The 21,100-nt window shown below is 36.4% G+C and overlaps 1 protein-coding gene across 2 annotated transcripts in view; it reads left to right on the forward strand.

Moving 5' to 3' along the window:
• Window positions 1-7,052: 7,052 nt before the first annotated feature.
• Window positions 7,053-21,100, forward strand: part of LOC113078788 (contactin-4-like) — a 61,761-nt gene continuing 47,713 nt past the window's right edge. For both annotated transcript variants that reach the window (XM_026251085.1, XM_026251086.1), the window contains exons 1-2: window positions 7,053-7,440; window positions 16,261-16,401. In XM_026251085.1, coding sequence (XP_026106870.1) covers window positions 16,347-16,401 — 55 coding nt within the window. In that variant the 5' untranslated portion in view covers window positions 7,053-7,440; window positions 16,261-16,346. The remainder of the gene's footprint in view (window positions 7,441-16,260; window positions 16,402-21,100) is intronic.

The raw sequence follows: 21,100 nt of genomic DNA on the forward strand, positions 1-21,100 counted from the left end.
AATGCTAGGATGATACTAGATTTCTTTTCTTGGATCAAAATAGCTTTGGGCATTACAGTGAATTATCTGATTTAAGATTGAACATTTCCTTGAAACATTTCCTTGAAGACTACAAGGTGAGCAATGCATTTTCAAAAGAAGTTATACAAGCTGTAGTACAGTAGCTTAGTTTCCACTTCCACCAGACCCATTATATCCTAATAGACTTATTTTAGTCCCAATATAATCATGCAGCTCATGCATAAGTCAGTATTGCATTTTTTATGACTAACAAGGGGAACATTTGCAAAATGTATTCTTCTTATTTTCAAGCATTTAGTGAAATCAACCTTTTTTGGTGAAGGAATTTTGATACGCGTTTTTCTGCTTGTTTTTGAAGTGCTGACACATGACAATTGATATTCATACTGTATACCTATAGGGAACCTTATTGTTGTTGAGTGCAGGTGGTTTTAAAATCTCATCTTTTTGCAACCCACATGCTCTTATTAAAATAGATGTTCCATGTAATGTTTCCCCAGGGGTAATTGATGTTCTTCACTCTAATGAATAAGTGTTTACACAGGTGCGTAATGTAAGATGTAATAATCTTTCTGTGAGCCTCACCGGCAGAGGTTATTAATAGTGCATCAGAGAATATCAATCGAGATGAATAGGTTTTAGAAGTATATTGTTGTTATAATCATGTTCCATTACAGCGACGGCAAGTTTTGAATATTTTATTTTGTTTTACAAGAATAGAATGATTGACAACATTGTGTTTGATTTGACTTTCTTTGTTTTGATTCCTGATGACTAATGACTAACTAGTAAATGATTTTCTGTTTGTTATTTTCCAACAGTACTTTTACGATATGGCTTAGTGTTATGTGTGTGTGCACACGCACACTACATGAGTATAAATACATTATACACATGCAAATTAATTTAATATTTTTACTGTCATTCATACAGGTACATATACAGTTTGGAAGTTTATTTATAAATGCTTCTCAGATGCCTAACCCTCGGAGACCAAGCACTGATATTGAGGATGTATTTTCTTTATTTCCCCTTAGATGTTTTTAGAAACTGGTTATAAAAAAACATGTTTATGCACATTTTTGAGGGAAAACATTGCACCAATGCAATCTCAAGGTTGTAATGAAGTACAGGCATCAGCTTTTAATTTCTTGTGAGTCTCTGTGCAAGCCAGGAGCCTGAAATATTAATATATTCATGTCAGAAGAGTCATCTGACACTCTCTGAAGTTTCACGATCCTGTTCTTTTCCTAAACATCACTGACCCCCTGCAGAGTATTTGAAATGTATATTTATATTGGCCTACACTACAGGTGCTTTGACCATTATAAAACCCTGCACTAAAATTCCTCTGAGACTCTTTAAAATTTCATTAGACTTTATTGAATATAATTTGGAATATTTATGTGTGATTTACTGAATGCTATGAATGGCATGACAATTGATGGCAAAGGTCCACCACTGCATTTTTGCAACATTCAGTGTGTATTTATGAGCTTTATATATATATATATATATATATATATATATATATATATATATATATATATATATATATATATATATATATATATATATATATATATATATATACATAATTTTTATTTATTTATTTATTTATCTATCACTTTATGTCAGTGTTAGAAGCTTAGTGGTGTCACTAAGCAGTAACAATTTTTTTTTACTTCGGCATGCAGGCAGATTCAATTTGTAAATGAGTTCCTGCCAAACCTTCTTTTGGCGTTCAGAAACTTCAGTTTTCTAATTGAGAAATTTTATATAAATATATATATATATATATTTTATGTGTATATCTCTGCAGCACCAGAAAGATAGACGAGGGAGGAAATCAACACTGTTGAACAAGGGTTTTATCAGCAGGAGTTGAGGGTCTCTCTGAGTGAATTATTCAAAGGCAGCTGCAGACGTGCACTCTGAAGGAGGGGTCAGCGCTGTGAAATGCCTGCCTTATCACCCAGCTTCTCAAACACCACTCCAGCCCTCTGATACCTGGATTTAGACCTGGTGGAAAAAGAGGCCAAGGTACATATCATGACAGCCTCAAAGACTGAAACAGAGATGTAGAACACACATCGGTGGGGAGATAAACTACTGTGAGAGGAAGAGAGGGGCAAAGCATAGGCAGCAACAGTAAAACCTCTCATTCTTTTGCAAAGGTGCAATGTGATGCAATGTTAAGTGTGTGTGTTTTTGATATGGATCACCAGAAATATTTCTTATGATACTTAATGCAATTCATGACAAATTCATTAAGATCATTATTTTAAATTGAACTGAACTCATTGTCTTCCAGTGCACTCCTCACTGCTATCTATTCATCATTACCTTTAGGAATCTCATAATCTCATAAAAGCCCATTTTTTTATTATTGCACAATAATGGAAGATATTGATGATAGTCAGTGATTCATTCGTGTGAAAGTGAAGTGACATTCAGCCAAGTATGGTGACCCATACTTAGAATTTGTGCTCTGCATTTAACCCATCCGAAATGCACACACACAGCAGTGAACACACACACACACACTGTGAGCACACACCCGGAGCAGTGGGCAGCCATTTATGCTGCGGCGCCCGGGGAGCAGTTGGGGGTTCGATGCCTTGCTCAAGGGCACCTAAGTCGTGGTATTGAAGGTGGAGAGAGAGCTGTTCATGCACTCCCCCCACCCCCAATTCCGTCCGGCCCGAGACTAGAACTCACAACCCTTCGATTGGGAGTCCAACCCTCTAACCATTAGGCCACGGCTTCCCCATCTTCCCCAACTGAATTGCTACTGGGCTTGTTCCAAAAATACAGTTAAACCTGAGACAAAACATGAGAATAAATGACAAAATTAACCAAAAATTGCTTTCAAATCTGGTTCATAACAAAGAGGCTAAATCAGACTTATGCCAGAGCTGCACATTGCCTCTTCATATTGAACTTCTTCAATACAGCTTGGTGTGGTTACATAATAAACACAGTGGTTGAGAACCACTGTATTCGCTTGCAAGTACTTGTCAGTCCATTCTATTCAGAGCTGATGGTTTTCACAGTCTGTTTGAGTTTTGGACCTTTTTCTGTTTTGGAGAATGAAAAGCTAATGTAAAAAAGCACCACAGTGATTTTTAAACTGAATAATAGACATTTGAAACTAGGGATGCACCGAAATTTCGGCCACCGAAAATTTTCGGCCGAAAATGGCCTTTTCGGTTTTCGGCCGATAGACTTTTATCACCGAAACAACACGGCCGAAATGTTGTGATGACGCAAACAGAAACCGCGACCTGCACGTGCACCAGCATAGCGCCATAGACAGTAAAAGAAATGGACACAGCGACCCCATTGGAACTCAATTGAGACAAATGAAGCCCAGTTTTAGCGTTTTTTAGCACTTCCGTTTCTGACGCGCAGACTCAAACGAAGCTTGACGACGTCAGCAACCTGTCTGCCAGATGTAAATCTTCTAAGTGGCTGTGCGTGCAAACTGCCATCGTTAATCTTGCAGAGACGGCGAGCTTGAGCGGGGAGTTCTTTGTCGTGAGTGAGCAGGAGTAAATATTCTGATTAATTATTTTGTATAGTATTTTAAAATGTAACGCCAGTACGCCATATTAAGTTAATTGCCTGCGAGCTTCTCCTCCTGTCTGTACGGTAATGCGACAGAGAGCCGAGTGGTTATGATGCAATCGTTAGCCTATTTTTTACAAAAACTGTTTATACGGGGCCATAATGTAACATAGAAGGTAATGGAGCCCTTTATACATTGTCGTGTATCTTTAGAAATAAATAATGGACAAACGGAGTCTTTAAACGCCTCAGATGTAAAGTTATTCGCTGTCAAAGTGAGGCCAAAATGAATGGGAGTCAATGGGAATGCTAACGCAAGTGAAGTTCTGCTAAAAGATGGCAGCCCCCACCCGACTTCAACTTCCGGTCGAGTTCCTTGCCCCTTGCATAGCGCAGACCACGAGCTCCACGCGACATTCACTCTCTCCTTACTCCTTTATTCGCAGCACTAAAACGTCTCCGAACAAAGAGATTAAGACGGACCACGAAGTAAAAACAAAGAAAAGTACAGTCTTATAGAGTCTGTTAGCACACGTCTCACTGAGATCTTTTCGGATCCTCTGCACTTCATCGCGAATGTGCTTGATCCGCGTTATAAAGACCGTTACTTGGATGCGGAAATAAGGCAGCGCGCACGAGAAATGATCCAGGCCGCGCTGGATGCGGAGAACCCGTGTGGAGACGGAGAAGCGCCAAGCGCAGGAGACAGATCAGAGCGCAGAAAAAAAAGACTGATAAAAATGTTTATTTATGCCCTGGCCCTATTTAAATACACTCTCTCAAATATTTCTCAAATGTCAGGCAGATGACAAGCTCAACTGCTCAACAGCTAGATGGTTATCTGTCTGAAGTCCCCATCCCCAGAAGTGATAACAGTCTGGCCTACTGGAGAAGTGATGCACTTTCTAGTCCTAAAGAGAACAATTTCAAATGCACTTCACCTAAATGCACTTTGTTTTTATGAGAGAACTGTTCATTTTAAAACCTTTCTGCAGGCCAGTAGGCCTGTACCTTATTATTAAATATGCACATGAGTGGGATAAATTTTTAGTTTGAATTTTATTTTATACTGTGCATTGTTGCAATGTGCTTTTATAAATATTTGCATCATTTGTAATTATGTATTTTTATGTTTTTTTTTTTAAATAAGTTATGTAATTGTAATTATCTTTGAAACTTTAATATTAATTTATGCAATTGCAATGTCTTAATTTTAGTAAAGTTAGTACACGGTCATAGCAATAAATGCAATGGTACTAATAATTGGCATAATTTCTTTCGGTGTTTCGGTTTCGGTTTTTGGCCTTGGTTTTCTCTTTTTCGGTTTTCGGTTTCGGCCAAGAATTTTCATTTCGGTGCATCCCTATTTGAAACGCTCCACAGCAGGCTTTGTGTTTGAGTTGTCAGTAATGCATATATAATACTGATTATTTGGAATATTCTCTCACTGTAAACACTTGTTTTAGCACGAGGCTTCCCTCACACTGCTGCCAGTATATTCCCACATTCATAAAATACTGATTTCAATAAGTGTCAGATAATTTCAGGGTTCCTCACAGCCTTATGGAACCTCCCCAACACATGATCTTTAGTACAATACAACAAATTACAACTATATAGATCTAAATGTTGATACTAATAGTTAAATAAACTGAAAGAAAGAAAGAAAGAACTTTTTCCTAGTCTTTTGAAAGCTACCATCTCTGACAAAATGAAAAAGAAATTGCAATCACACTGTGAGAACATTTTGTTGCAGTGACATAAAAATGATGTATTCTCCCTGTCAAAAAGAACAAATAAAATCCTTATTCAATGTAATGAATGCATTAAAGTGGTGCGAGATTATGTCATGTTGTAAAGTGCTTTAACCTTGTGCTGTGTGCTGACATGACATATAAAATTGTTGTGTCATCCTCAGGGAAGTTCTCTTATTTACTTTTGAAAAAAGATATTGCGATACATTTTGATCTTTAACTACTGTTTCAACTGACTGATAAACATTGAGAAACATTGCAGAAGCTGCTGTTTATAGAAATTCAAGCTTTCAGACTTTTCGAATGCATAATGCAAAATCTATAACAGTTTATACAAACGTAAATATTTCTAGTGATGCTACATGATTTAAAAACCATGAGCTATATTTCCCCTTTTCAAAGACACAGCTCCGATGTTCATTAGCAGGCCCATGTGGAATCTGTACAAACAGAAATCTATAGAAGATTCCTCAGATTTCCAAAGATTCAGTATAGTTCAAAACGTTCTAAACATTTCTTGCCCTTATTTTGACATAACTACTATACTAATAAATGTATAGTACTCAGTTTAACACATTCTAACTTTTGAATTCAATTAATAATTCAAATTATCACAGAAAATACTTTAAAAAAACTTTTATAAGTAATTGACAAACAGTGTTTGTGGTGTGGTTTTTGACTTTAATGTCTGAAGAAAATAATATAATAAAGACCTCCAGCACTTGTTCATCTCAAAAGAGCCATCTTGGAATGTTTTTGAAACTTTTACCAAAATGTGACATTCCATTTCTCTGTAATGAAACATGACACGCTGATTAAGCAGGTCTAAATGAGAATGGAAAGGCGTAAAGCCGAGGAACAGCTGCTAAAAGGCTGAGGCAGCCACTGATTTTGATCTCTGATGGCTTGCTGAATATCAGTTTATTCCTGAAATTGAAGTGAGGATGCATTAAGGAAGCAGAACTGTATTTTGAAAGTAGATTTAAAATGGAATGAAATTAAAAGCATAGTTTACCCCCACATAACACACTGCTGAGTGACTTTCATAATACAGCACAGCCTTGAGGGCTTATTGCTTATATAAAATTATTATTATTATATAATACAATAATTAAGGATTGAATAAGGCTCAATAAGTAGCTAAGTTACAGAGTCAGTGGTTTATGAATAGAAGTGTGAATGGAAACAGATTTCTATTCAGTGTTTATAGCTAAATAAACAGCTGTGAAAATTGTTTTAAAGGACAGAGCTTAGTTAATCAACATATCAGGAAATAAATAGGCATAATATAGATATAGATATAATTATTTAAGCCATATTGCACAACCTTCCAAAAATCCTCAATTCAATTCAAATGTAGCTACACTCATGAATTGAAAAGGAGCCAATTCTTCAGTTGTGGATTTTGCCTAACGCTGAGGGATATTTTATTTTCTCATTAATTCATGAGATGCTTTAAAAAGAATAGGTTTTCTAAATGTTTCTTATTATTTTTATTTTAAAGGAGAATAATACTGCTCTTAGTAGGCACTTTCCCGAGTTTTACCGAATAAGGAATGCGCATATTAGCACAGGTCTCAAGCGCTGAGGACATTTTAAACCTGATATCATGTTTTTAATCCATTATTGATAGAGCTTCTAACACTTTTTACTGCTCAAAAAGTCTTTTTATATCCCTCCCACTCTCTTTCCACGTGTTTTCTTTCATCTGTGCCGATGAACTGATCAAGTGATGTGAAGTTTGTGTTGCGTCACAGCGGGGATGTGAGCGCGAGCGGCTCCACACACGTTGACGCGTGGCGCAGTGTGGAGTGGATCCGTGAGGCTGAACTGAGGATACTCCATGCGTGACGCGTTTGCTTTACTTCTCATTTGCCGCACAGTAATCCAGCGGGGTATCACCAGCGCGTTTCACCGTCTCTCAAGGAGTATCTTGGATTTCCGGAGGCAGAAAAAAAAGCAGAAACAATTCCTCTGTGGCAGCTGCACCTGTGAAGAGCGCTCGATCGTCTTTGGCATTTTGGAATGGATAGAGAGATGCTGCTGTTACACTGGCAGACGCGAAGAGGCTGAAAACTGTGTGAAGTCAAGAAAGGTAAACGAGTTTGAGAAGGAAACAATATTAATAGTTTAGGGCTATTTAAAAGAAGAAGAAGAGATACATGACGCTTTATATTTAGGTGATATATTATTCTGCAGCCTGGTGTTTTATGGGCTGTGAGAAATGTTTTGGCATTTTTATACTTACAAGAGCTATATTTTGGTACACCGTTCAAATAAGCAGATTATAAAACAGATAAATGTTATTAGAATTTGTGGTTATAGTGAAAGTTTTTTTTTTTTTTTTTTTTTTTTTTTTTTTCATGTTAGTGAACATTTTTCTGAATGGCTCTAGTCTTAAAAATAAAGGTTGCAATTAGAACCAGAAAGGTTTTTACAGTATAATGCTATATGTACTCATAAAAGGATTGCTGTTTGGAAGCTGTTTGGTTATGTGTTTTTTTTTTTTTTTTTTTTGTCTTCAAAAAACCACATAATCAACACAAGAACCTTTGAGAAACCTTTATTTTTGCTGTTGCAAACTCATCATTCAAGATGAATAATTACTTCTACATTCCTTGTTTAATTTCATCAATATTGCACAATTCAGTGGTTGTCACTTCCAGTCGTTCCACCGCTTTGCACATTATGTCTCTCTTATCACTTCAGATGCTAGTTCTGTTTGACCGAATAAGTGGACCTCACAGGATATTGCATCATCATTCCAGTTCGAAGGGAGTGTATATGTTCCATTCAAATGGCATTTAAGTGTGCGAGACATGAATTTAAATTGTATTTTTTTACAGTGGTAATTCAAAATTCCCACTTCTCTAGTAAGTTTCATTGGTGTGTGAAGATGCTGCAGGCCATGGCGTATTGAAAATCCATGAATGGATGTTCCAAATTAAAGAAAACTTCAATGGATTTCCCGTACTCAGAGAGTAGGGAGCAAAGAACACTGTGTAGGGACCATGTCAAGCGGAGCACAGTTCATGCATGGAGCTCTCTTCTAATGAGCTGGAAATCTGAATCAGGTGTGTTAAATAGAGAGTCATGCAAAATATGCACGAGGACTGGACCACTGGCATAATATGTCCAAATTCTTAGCTTTCTATTCTCCTTTTTTTACAACCATTTTCGGTCAGTGAACACTGCTGCAGCTTCTGGACCTCTCTCTGTTATCCATCTGTGAATGAATGATAAAATATAGTACTTGGAATAACTGGTTGGAATCAGTTCCAGTCTATCTAACCACTAAAACACTGAAACATATTTATGGAATATTATTAAAAATGTATCCTGTCTGCCAAATTACTATTCCACTTGTGTTTATGATGCCACTAGAGATTTGGGTTGAGAGGAATCATTCTTTTAATGATGTGAGTAATTGCAATAAAATAATTTCACAACCCTCTTTGAAGCAATAGGGATTGGATGGATTACTTATTGTTTGATTCTTTGTTTCTTTGTTTGAATGGTCTACAAAAGGACTTCCTTCATGCACAAACATGCTGCATTTTGATTCAATGTTTTTGAAACAGATTGATTTATTTCACAAGATGATTCTCTTATATCAAATTCATATTTTTCTTGACAATGGGCTTGATTTAAGTCTTTTGCAATGCCTCTTCCAGCCTATGCACCTCTGTCCCATATTAATTCTGAACATTAGGGAAGCAGTGACATAAGACATCTTATTTATTTAAAAAATAATAATTATTATAAATAAATCAATCATTTGACATGGTGTGCTTTAAGTCTTAAATCTGCATTTTGATCTTTATGCAATTAGAATCTCTAATAAAAGTATTTATGTTTTAATGTTTGGTTTTATTTTCTTGACTATGTTTAAGTCAGTCATTGTTTTAAAGAAAGAATACAATTCCAGACTAAAATTAAGTACTCATTCATACATAGCAATAATTTGCACTAGAGGTAAAGTTTTTGCTGCACTCTGCTGGCTTGTCAGAGAATAATAATAATAATAATAATAATAATAATAATAATAATAATAATAGTAGAAACACTGGATGATTTCTCAAGGCATCATTAGGGAAGCCAGATTGTTTGCACACACCTCTGTGTTGATGCAAGTCAAGGTGGAAGAGACAAGGAGAAAGGCTTGTCTTCTGTGACATATTACATTTCCCTTTTCTCCCAGCATTGCTGGTTGAGTCATAGAGAGCTGATGTTTATATGCAGCAGGTCGAGGCTGATTTGTGAGATGTGCTGTACCTGCTGGATGCATGCTTCAAATCTCTGCACCACCAATTTTACAGCCAAATAATATTTGTCAGAAACTTCATGAATTGTTTCAGTCTGTGCACGCACCTCTGTCATTACAGAGAGAGAATAAACTAATATTCAGGGTCCCGTGCCACAGATGCTGCCGAATACTACAGAAAAATACTTTCAGTTCATAACAACAAGCGAAACAATCTGCTGATGCAAATAAACTTACAAGGGAAGTCTATGGGGCAAGTTTACTTGCATATAAAAGTTTATAACTATGAGTGACAGTGGTATAATATGAATAGAAGTGTGAATGCAAACCAGTAGATTCTCTGAAGTGCTTCATTCAAAATTCAGTCATATCCAGCTAGATAAATCTGGTAACTGTGGTTTCTTGGCTCTTTTGGATACTGAACATGAATTTTTCATTCACACCCTCTAGATTAAAGTTCAGTCAGAGTGCACAATACCAGCTGGAGAATTTTACACACCGCTCGACCGTGTTGTCAACCGCTTCTCTCAAATGTACATGTCAGTTGAGGTTTTAACAACACCACAGTTCATTTTGCACTCTTAAGGGGCCAGTCGCCTATAGTGAAATTGTGCTTGGGTTTGCAGAGAAACTCTTCTCAAAGATGGTGTTTGTGGATCAAGTGAAGTCCAGGGAACCAGATAAAAGATTTAGAGTGTTACTTTCTAACCGAGATCTTGCCAGATCTGGGAAGAGTGGGTGTCTGTCTCATTTTTGTTTAAAAAGTAGAGAGCATGCATATTGTACATTTTGTGTGACTCTCACCGTCTGCAGTTTCTATAATGTCAGCCATTGCATGCTTTCCGGAGTCTTGCTCTTAGGTGTGTTTTTGTGGTGTACAAACGTGAGTTCTGTGCCTTATTCTTGCTCTCGTTTGTCCTATTGCAGTGCAAATGTGAATGTCTGCAAATATTCCAGACAGATCCCCTTTTAAAGCATAAAACATGCCACATTTTGCCTTTTATTATGGCATCAAGCAGAGTTATGGCATCAAGCAGAATTTAAAGGAAAGATACATTTTCTGTGGGCTCATTTTCAGCTCAGATTGTTGGCTGTGAGCACTCGGTCTGCAGCGAGACATAAATTGTATGTCATGTTCACAGCTTTGAAATGCATCCACAAGCCGTAATGGATGAACTGCCAATCACACAAACAAAGCAAACATTTAAAAGGCCAATAGCATGCATAGATCCTGGTAGTAAAGACATGTTTTTACAAAGGCGTGTGATAGTTATGCTGTCATTTTCTAGGTTTATGTTAGAGCCATTTATTGATTTCATGTGAACACACAATAGATGGTTAATGATGCTTTTCTTGTTTTTTGTGCGCACAGATTTGTAATGTGTCAAAGTGTGATTTAATTTCTACAGCAGCTCAGAATTTGGTCTGATCAATTTCCCCCTGCTGTTAGGAAATGGCATTTGGCAACCTTATGTGTGTCCACAGCTACTGAAAATAGCAGAGTATTTTAGCAAAATAAGATTTTGGCAACATATGATTTGCAACAGTCTGAGATCAATAGTGATGCTAATGGCTAACTCTCTCGAGGAATTGAATGCTTGTTTGGATGTGATCGATGAAGGATGTTTTATTTATGTCCTCCCAAAAGACTTCTTTGGGTTGGGTAATGTTGTGTGGATATCATGACACTTGTTGGCTGAAAACTAGTTTTAATATATCCTTCATTTCAGTCTCTGCTAATAAGTCTGCACTTGGTGAGCATTCAAGTATTTGATATTTGTATGGGTGATAAATTCACTTTTGTTGTGCTGCATAAAGCACCTGCTTATTGGATGACCATTGTGAGGTGAAGCCTAATTAACCACAGTCATTTTCAAGAAAATCCTTTTAGAAATTATATCATGGATACAACAACCTATTAAAATATCACATAAAATTAGAGACAGTTTCCAAAACAGTGTTCAGTGGGTTAATAAAGTAGGCTACACCCAAGCTGTTTTCATGTATACATGTGTAGGTTACTGTTGTAGTTGCAGTCCTTGGATATGATTGGCTAGGCAGAGTTGTTTGAAAAGCGCTGATGTGCTTTAGTAATATGCAGTTCATGTCTCATTCACTTTTTTATATAACAGACATGGTCATATCCATTGATGAACATTTTTCTTGCTTATACTGTTCATGTGCTATTGCATTCAATCCCTAAGTTAGGGATTTTCGTAAAAGTGAATGACGAAAGTCACATTACTTTCCACTGTTTGTTTTACTCTACCTGACAAGTTCTGGAGCATGTTGTCATGAACATACACACAGACAGAGAGATCCAATAGCATTGTTTAATAGGGAGAATCCAAAAATCGTAGTCCAGACAGGCAAGAGGTCAATAATAACAAAAGCAGTCCAAAAACAAAGAAACACTAAAAACACTAGGGAACACGAGAAAGTAGGGTGACATAATCCAAGGACTCCATGAAACAGATAGAGTGCAATTAACAGGTTTGCAATTAACAGTGATGAATCGGACAAAGGCTTGTTGGAAATGTAGTGCCTGCAGTGGGGACTCTATGGGGAAGTGAGACCAGTAGTGGACACCCAAGGATACACAGACCAGACACTGTGACACATGTGCATTATTTTGGGAGATTTTCAGAGAGTCTCTCGGCAGGTTACGTTGTTGCACCAGCAGATGGTGATGATAAGTGACTTTGTCAAGTGTCTTTATGAGCGAGTCATTGAATTGTTCACTTAAACAATTCGTTCAAAACACCTATACCCTCATTCCCTATTGCCTACATTACTTCACTGGTATAGTTGACTGAATGAGTGAACATAAACTTGCACCAATTTAGACACTGAGTGTGCTAAAAGTGCTGTGGATGCCATACTCTAGCAAGACTTCATAAATCATTCAGCGTGACACACAGTACATGAATTCTCCAGTGACTGAGTGTAAATTGGTTATACACTCGTTATCGCAGTGCAGTGTAGGAGTAAAGCCTAAAAAAGGAGTTATTAACTTATACATTAACTTCTTGTTTATTGAACTAATACAAGCAACATCTCTATTGGAATGGTTCACTGAAACTCTCCGTGAGTCTGTATTCTATTTTTTCCTGCTTTTGGAACTATTTCACAAAATGAAAGAAAACAGATAGTAATATTATCATAGGTACTTGATGTAGAGTACTGCAGGGATTGTGTATTTTTTTTGGCAAGAAACTGATATGGTTAGCATTTTAACGCTTTCGGTTCCATCATCCTAAAGTCAATGTCTTTTTTGAACAGGCTTTTGGTTAAATGCCTGAAATTAGATTTGTGGTTAACTCTTACTCAATATATGTTATGTTTTATTTGTACATTTTTATTTGTCTTGAAAACAGCTATTGTTAAAAAAAAAGGTTAAATGGGACTATATAGGTTGCCAGGTTGAACAGGTAAAGCCATCTAGGTTGTGTTCATTTGTGAAGATTATCATGATAAACAAAATGTTTAAAAATGTTTTAAAATCACAGAGCTTATCGTCTGCAGGTTTTTCTCAAGGGAACCAGTGCGATGCCAACTTTCCGTATAAAAATACTGTACATCATCACTGGAGCACTCTTCTGGTTTGCAGAGCTGTTTAATATCACACTTGCAATTTTGCTGTTGTACTTACAAAATCTGATTTTAATTTCACCTTCAAAAAATATAGCCTACTGTACAAAAAAAAAAAAAAATTCACTGAGTGTGTGTACTGGAGCACTTGAGTAATCTTGTGTTAGAGCAGATGTGTGAGAGCTAGTTGCCTGAAGTGTCCCCTCTAGATGATCAGAGCTGTGGAGGCCAGATAATGGCATAAGGGGATTTGTACCTTGGGCCAAGTTCTTAACTCTCCTAAAAGCCTTGTGTGATGTTGGCAGAGAGGGTTGATTTAAGAAAAGGCTCTAATTATAGCCATGAGTAATAAAATTGTAGATATGCCACATTCTCTGCCAGCTTAAATTTTTTATAGTCAAAGATTAACAAGATTATTCACAGTACCTGCGATAAAGTATGTCTAAGACATTGCTTAGACCTTTCAAGGTCCGTTTGAAAGGTATTGATCTAAATACTAAAACATTTTATTTATTTATTTTATTTATGTTACTTTAAAGTAATAGTTCAACCAAAAATGATAATTTGTGGGAAATTTTGTGGGTTATCCAAGGTGGAGTCTGTTTCTTCATCAGAACGGGACATTCTAAATCTCTTAACGTGAAAAATGCTTAACGTGACTTAATGTACTAAGACAGTGATATTAACAGACCAAACTCACTAAACATCATACTAATAAAGTATACTATCTACAAAAAATCAGATGAGCCATGAATATGAATGCCTTTTCTTATAATGGTTTTCTATGAGAGGTAAAGGCTTAACGTGTTATTAAACACATTGCTTTCATATTCAGGGCTCATCTGATTTTTTTTATAGATAGTATACTTTATTAGTATGATGTTTAGTGAGTTTGGTTTTATAAAATCACTGTCTAAGTACATTAAGCCACGTTAAGCGATTTCTTCTAATGGTTTTCTATGGAAGGAAAAGGCTTAACGTGTTATTAAATGCATTGCTTTTATATTCAGGGCTCATCTGATTTTTTGTAGATAGCATACTTTATTAGTATGATGTTTAGTGAATTTGGTCTTTTAATGTCACTGTCTTAGTACATTAAACCATGTTTATGTTAGAGCCATTTATTATGCGTTTTTCACGTTAAGCGTTTTAAAATGTCCCATCAGAACAGATTTGGAGAAATAGCATTCCATCACTTGTTCACCAATGGTTCCTCTGCAGTGAATGGGTGCCATCAGAATGAAAGTCCAAACAACTGATAAAAACATTACAATAATCCACAAGTAATCCACACCACTCCACTCCATCAGTTAATGTCTTCTGAAGGCAAAAGTTGCATGTTTATTAGAAATAAATGAATTATTTTTAAGATGTTCTTAACTTCAAACTCTTGCTTCCTCCATTAGAGTTGTAACGGTTCACTCAACTCATGATTCAATTTGATTCATCATACTGATTTCACAATATGATTTTCTCACGATTCTTTTTCAACAAAATTACATTTAAGACAAATTATAAATGAAAAGGTGTCCTTTTATTATTTCTTGGACAAATTGATGCACATTTCTTTGTTAAACAGAAATATGTCAAATAATCAAATCAAATAAATAAGACAAAAAAAAAAAAATCTCTACATATAAACAAAGGCCACCTATGCTTTTTCCCTTCAAAATAAGAGACAGCCACTGCATTTGAATCACAACCCAAACAAAGATGCTGAATACATGCAGCATGAGCAGTTTTTAAAATCTAACTGAAATTGTATAATTGGAGATTTTTAAACAAAAACAGAATGCTCTGACTTTAGTTTTGTGAAACTATACTAGATAAAACATTTGCACGAAACAAAGAGCTCTGAACGAGACGCAGACTCACTCGCTGACAGCAGGAGATGCTTATGGAACAAAAGCGATACAATGTTTCCTTGGTTATTGCGGTAAACAAAGAAGCGCAGAGCATCTGAACGTTGCTTTAATATCAAAGTCCCTTTAGGGCAAGTCATTTCACTTGACGGCCATCTTTGAAATGCCTCTCCGGTAATGCAAGTATAACTCTTAAGTTTCTAAATGGGGAAACATCAAATTCTCCAAAACTGTTCATCCAGCTTACAATTTAATTTCAAATTTGAAATCACCAATTAATTCTGACAACAGTTGTGTAATAAATGTTGTTTCTTATGCCACAATAGCATTTTCCTTTTTTCTTTTTTTTTTTAAGTGTATTATACGGGTAGACCAGCCAGCGTGCATTAACAGTCTCAGAATACTGACTCCCTTACGAAAATTAACCATGGTTTTACTACAAATAAAACAAAAACTATGGTTACTATAGTTAAACCATGGTAACCACAAATTAACCATGGTTTTGCTATATTAACCATAGTTTAACTGGGATACATTTATATAAACTCCTGCCCCCAAACGTATCTCCATTCGTTTAACATCTCAACTGATTTGAATCATCACGTATTTGTATTGCTTTTCAACCGGCTCGTGGTGCATCGTTACATCCCTACTATCCATGTTATTGCTTTCTCCAGTGAAAAGGTTATCTCGTCTGAATCAGGAGAGAAATATGCAGAGATCAAGCACTCTTTACAAGCGATAACGGTCTAAAACAGTTCTTAAGAATAAGTCAGTGAATTTTAAAATGAGAACAGAGGATGGACTTTTTCAAAGGAGGAAGTCTTATTATGGATTATGGACTCCTGTTTTGGCAATTAATACACCTTACATTTACACAATACAGTTAAAACGTCTTAATAAAGGATTTGTTTCTTACAAACATGCAGATTTTGGCTTCAAAAGATGTTAATTGATGTACAGGAGTGGTGTGAATTACTTGTGGATTGTGATGTTTATATCCACTGTTTGGTCTCTTATTCTGATGGCACCCATTTAACTGGTAAGCAAGTGACGTAATGCAAAATTTTCTCCAAATCTGGTTTCATGAAGAAACAAACTAATTTACCTGACACACAGCTAGGAAATGTTGCTGAACATGGCTGCTTTAGTCTGGCTAACTCTTTCTAACTCTTCTCATCTTGTCTTTTGATTTCAGGGCACAGAGGATCAAGTCTGGACAAAGACGGCATTCTGTTTATCCTCAATTGAATGTGAGCTCTCGCTGACCTCCAAATATTTAAAATGGGGTTGTCATGGAAACTGCTGGTGCTGCAATTATTCATAGGATGCCTTTCAGGTAGGCATCCTAATAACCTCCTCAATAGACTTTCCTGTCTGTTTCTTTGGCATACATTTGTCCTTGTCATTTACTATTATGGGCAGACCTCTCATTCAGGGATGTCTCTTATCTTCTGGAACCAATTAAAGGTTTCAATTTGTTTGTGAAAGCTAAAGCCATCCAACTCTTACGGATGGGCGCAGTGGTGAGATGAGCAAAAACACAATATGTGTGACAGTCATGCCATGGGGTGGTGGTTTTATATTAAGTAATATATATTGCATCATATAAAGAATAGGTGCTTTTGCATTTATGGCAGCGGTAAGAAGGTGTCATTATGTTCTCCGTGGCAACACTTTACTCCTTTCTGGAATTATGGGATTCGATGCTTAGGCTTTATACTCATCCATCTTGGGTAGAATATACATTAGACATATTTCCATCGTCACTGGACTATACCTCTTATACTCAGAGCATTATACCATGGCGGCAGACTTCTTGATTTAAAGGCCACGCTGCTTTGTGTCAAAGTTGGAGAAAAGAGGTGATAATTTAACCAGCCCTTTGAAAGACACGAAAAGGTTAATGTGCAAATGAATCTACCAGCCATTATTTTATTGGAGAGCACAATTTATGTTCTCATTTAGCCTAGTGGAAGCACAAAAGCCCCTTTATTGATCTCTTTTTGATGAAGCAGTTACATTGTCGTTCAGTCACTGGGAGGGTAAGACTTAATCCTCTCACTTTTAAGTCTTTGATTTAAAAAGGCTGTTTGCTCTTTTGCATGATCTTCACTCCTGCTGCGAGGGATGTTTGAAAGCACTCTTTTCTCCGCCACCAGGTTGTGTCATGTTGTGGAATTATTCTGAAAAAGAGGTTCAGTTCACTATAACATAGTAGCCAGGTGTGTTCACCCAATAGCGGGGCATGTTGTCACACTATTATGTTTAGATTAAGACATCAGAATGCATTTTATAGTTGACTCTTGTTTGAATGTATGCAAACTAGGTTTGAAAAACATACATCTCACTGCTAGAGAAAACATATGTTTGACATTTGATTGAAAACCTTTTAGTTACTGAACTATAGGCCTTCTGACAACTAGCCCCACTCCTCTTTATTTAAACAATGCTAAGTAGTACATACTGTAGAGAAAGGAATATCTCTATGAATACTGAAATATGTTTCATTAAATATCAGTTTTATATTTTTCAGTCTGTTCAAAGACACTTCTGCCAGTGGTGTTCATGATTTCAAAATAACAGTTAATTGTCAATAATTGATACTGCTAAAAGAAGATCTTGCAGGATTATGAAATGGTAATGTTATTCATCCACTCCAAACTAATACTAATTACATTAAAGGAACACTCCACCGTTTTTTGAAATAGGGCTTATTCACATTATTTCCGAAGTAGCAGTGCTTCGCCTAAGCAGCAGTGCTTCGCCTGTGCTTCCCCACAATATAGTCCCAAGTCAATATCTGCCTAGGAAATCGCCTAGTGTTAATCTGGATCGCTATTCGTACTCGTTGTGAATACGCAGGCCACAAGAAGTAATTAGGTGGGTTTTTTTTATTTTTTTGATCACTTTTACTCAGGCCATGCTAGCTGGCAACAAAGGATTCCATTCATTGTGCTAAGCTAAGCTAACGCCGACCCAGTCAAACTAAAACAATGCATGCACTGACACAAAAATGCATTTGCCCACCTATCTAAAAGTAGGAAATAATGTGAATAAGCCCTATTTCAAAAAACGGTGGAGTGTTCCTTTAACAGCAAACCCACTAGAAATGATTATGTGTGATTTAATTGCCAGCACTCGATACACTATTGAAAGTAAAAAAAATAAAAATAATAATAATACAAATGTATTCTATAGATGTTAAAATAACTGCATTCATTTGCTTTGTCTTTTTGAAAGTTGACTAAAAACCAGTGAACAGTTACACCAATTAAACAGTTTGTTTAATTTCTGTCTTTTGAGCACATGGCGGCAAGTAATTGCAACTGCAGTAGAATATAATAGGCGCAGGATATAATTGTGCTTGATTAAATGTGCTTTGATTGGGGAGTAGAGACACAAAACACAAACCACACAATCAAGGGAAAGCACTAACACATCCAATTGTTGGTTAATTCAGCTTCAATTCAAAACAGGCACAAGTTTTGTTTCTCAAAAGCTGCAAACTGAATTAGATGGTTTATGATTTTTACTAAATTTTGGGTAGCTAATTGCCTTTTAATTTTTATCTGGGATCAGATATAATAAAGAGTGTCAGGAAGATAATGATGCAAGTGAAGGGAAATCTCGACTCTGCAGCTCTACATTACATAAAAACAAAGCTCTTACAAATTAAAATCATAGTGAAACCATATAACAAAATATTAGACAACAGAGGATCCGAAGAAGTACATTCCAGGATTCATTTGAAAAGTGTACTTAATAAAAAGAAATAAAAAATGGCTTTGAAAAAATACAGAAAAAATTAAGTGCTTTCACTTAAGTACATTGTAAATAGGCTACAGTATAATATCTTTACATGTATTTTTGAATATCACTATTATTAATTAAATCAAGTACTTTACATGTGTTTTAGTATTTTAGTCAACAACAACGATTAAAAATTTTCTTTACCGTTTAACTTAATTTGAGATTATAAAAAAAAAACATTTTTAAAAGTGTACTTAAGTGTGTTAAGAAAGTCATGAAAGTGAACTCTCTTTAAGTACACCTAAGAGGCATTTTATTTAATTAATATCTCATCTGCAAGTACATTATTTAAAGGGTACTTGATATGATAGTTAGGTATGATCCACGATGGTACAGTACAATGTTGCCTAAGAGCAACAGCTGGATATGAAATGTTACTTTTTATTAAATAGGAGATGTGTAATACATTATAAACTAGATATATTTTTAGATGTAAAAACATCACACATTTTTTTTTCCTCATTGATATCATATTCCGTATCATCAAGGGTTAAGATTTGATGTACACTACAACTGCACATTGAATAAAGTTTAGCGCACTTCTTTTTGACAAGGGTATGCAATTAAACAATCATTAAATTGTATTTTGACTGTTTTTGACACATAATTGATACATTATTTGTCTTTCAGGGACAGTATTGAAGAAAAACGTTTTGAATTTGAAAAAGACCAAATTCATAAATACACTTTTAAATACATATAAATAGGAAGAAGGTCAGCCATACGAAAGTGAGTGAAAGTGACGTGACATTCAGCCAAGTATGGTGACCCATACTCAGAATTTGTGCTCTGCATTTAACCCATCCGAAGTGCACACACACAGAGCAGTGAACACACACACAGAGCAGTGAACACACATACACACACACACACAGTTGGGGGTTCGATGCCTTGCTCAATGGCACCTAAGTCGTGGTATTGAAGGTGGAGACAGAACTGTACATGCACTCCCCCCACCCACAATTAGTCCGACTCTCTAACCATTAGGCCACGACTTCCCTGGAAATATGCAGCATAATTGATCAATTGTGGTATATTTCATTAACTTACTTCAAGTCTGTTACAGTTAGCAGCAAAGTTAACCAAATTAGCTGTATCTAATTCCTTAAATTCATGGTTCCCTACACTTCACGGCTCGTGGCTTGTGCACGTATGCGTGTGTGTGTATTTGTTTGCGTGGGTGAGTGCAGGTGTGTATTTTAACTTACCAAGATTGGCTTTTTCATTTGATGAATAAAACCCTTGATTCAGAATCAAACGAATTGGAGGGCACACGGACATCTAAACCCTTTCCCTCCCTCCCTGTGCGCCCTGTCTGTTCCTGGATATTCATGCTGAGGTAAGCTGGTCGAATTCATCGGCTTGTCAGATGGTATTGAATTTGAGATTAGTTTTTATTTGGGTCTCCAAATTGCTCTTTGGCTTTTCCCTCCAGCTCTGGTGCTGCTCCAGGGGGCAACACCGCCATATAAATTTCCCCCCTCAGGTAGGAAGATAGAGAGAGAGAGACCTGCTTTCTCCAACTTCCTTCATAATGACCTCCCTTTTCACAAAGGTGGGCTTTTGTGTTGTAGTGTTCTGCGCTGAAAAAGGGATAGATAATTTCTCAGTGACTGTGTGTCTCTCTGGACAGCTGTGGTCTGTTGACAGAAATCGCAGCACCAGTAAAGCCCTAAAGCAAAGTCTTCGCAACGTAATATCAAACCGTAGGCGACAACATGGTTTCAGATTACTCCCCATCAATATTTTAATAACATATTGTAATATTTGCAGCATCACCAAAGCTTGTAATTACATGGTGTTTCTGAAATAGACAGTTCCGTCCCCGTGTCCTCTGGCAAATATGAACTGTGATTGCAGCATTAATTCCTCGCATGATAGAAATTCACTCTCGGCTGCATTTCTCAGGTTTGCATCAGCTCCAAGCTTAACCTGACATTCTGAAATCTTTCTCACCCCTGTCTTTATTTACATACGCCTTATGTCTTTTGGTTCCAGATTTTTGGTATGGATATCTCATTTAGCTGTTGTGTGGAAAACTGCTAATGTTGATTTTGAACAGCTTGATCGGATACAGACAGATGCTTTAGTGCAGTGTTAATACTGACGCCCACACTTGACGTGTTCCAGAGCCTTGATTATGAGAGCGCTCTTTGTTTAGCGTGAGTGAGTCACTTGATAATTAATGCGTTTTAGCCTTTGATAGCATCTCAGCGGGCTGACTT

The sequence above is a fragment of the Carassius auratus genome, unplaced genomic scaffold, assembly GCF_003368295.1.
Source record: "Carassius auratus strain Wakin unplaced genomic scaffold, ASM336829v1 scaf_tig00026569, whole genome shotgun sequence".
NCBI classification, from domain to species: domain Eukaryota; kingdom Metazoa; phylum Chordata; class Actinopteri; order Cypriniformes; family Cyprinidae; genus Carassius; species Carassius auratus.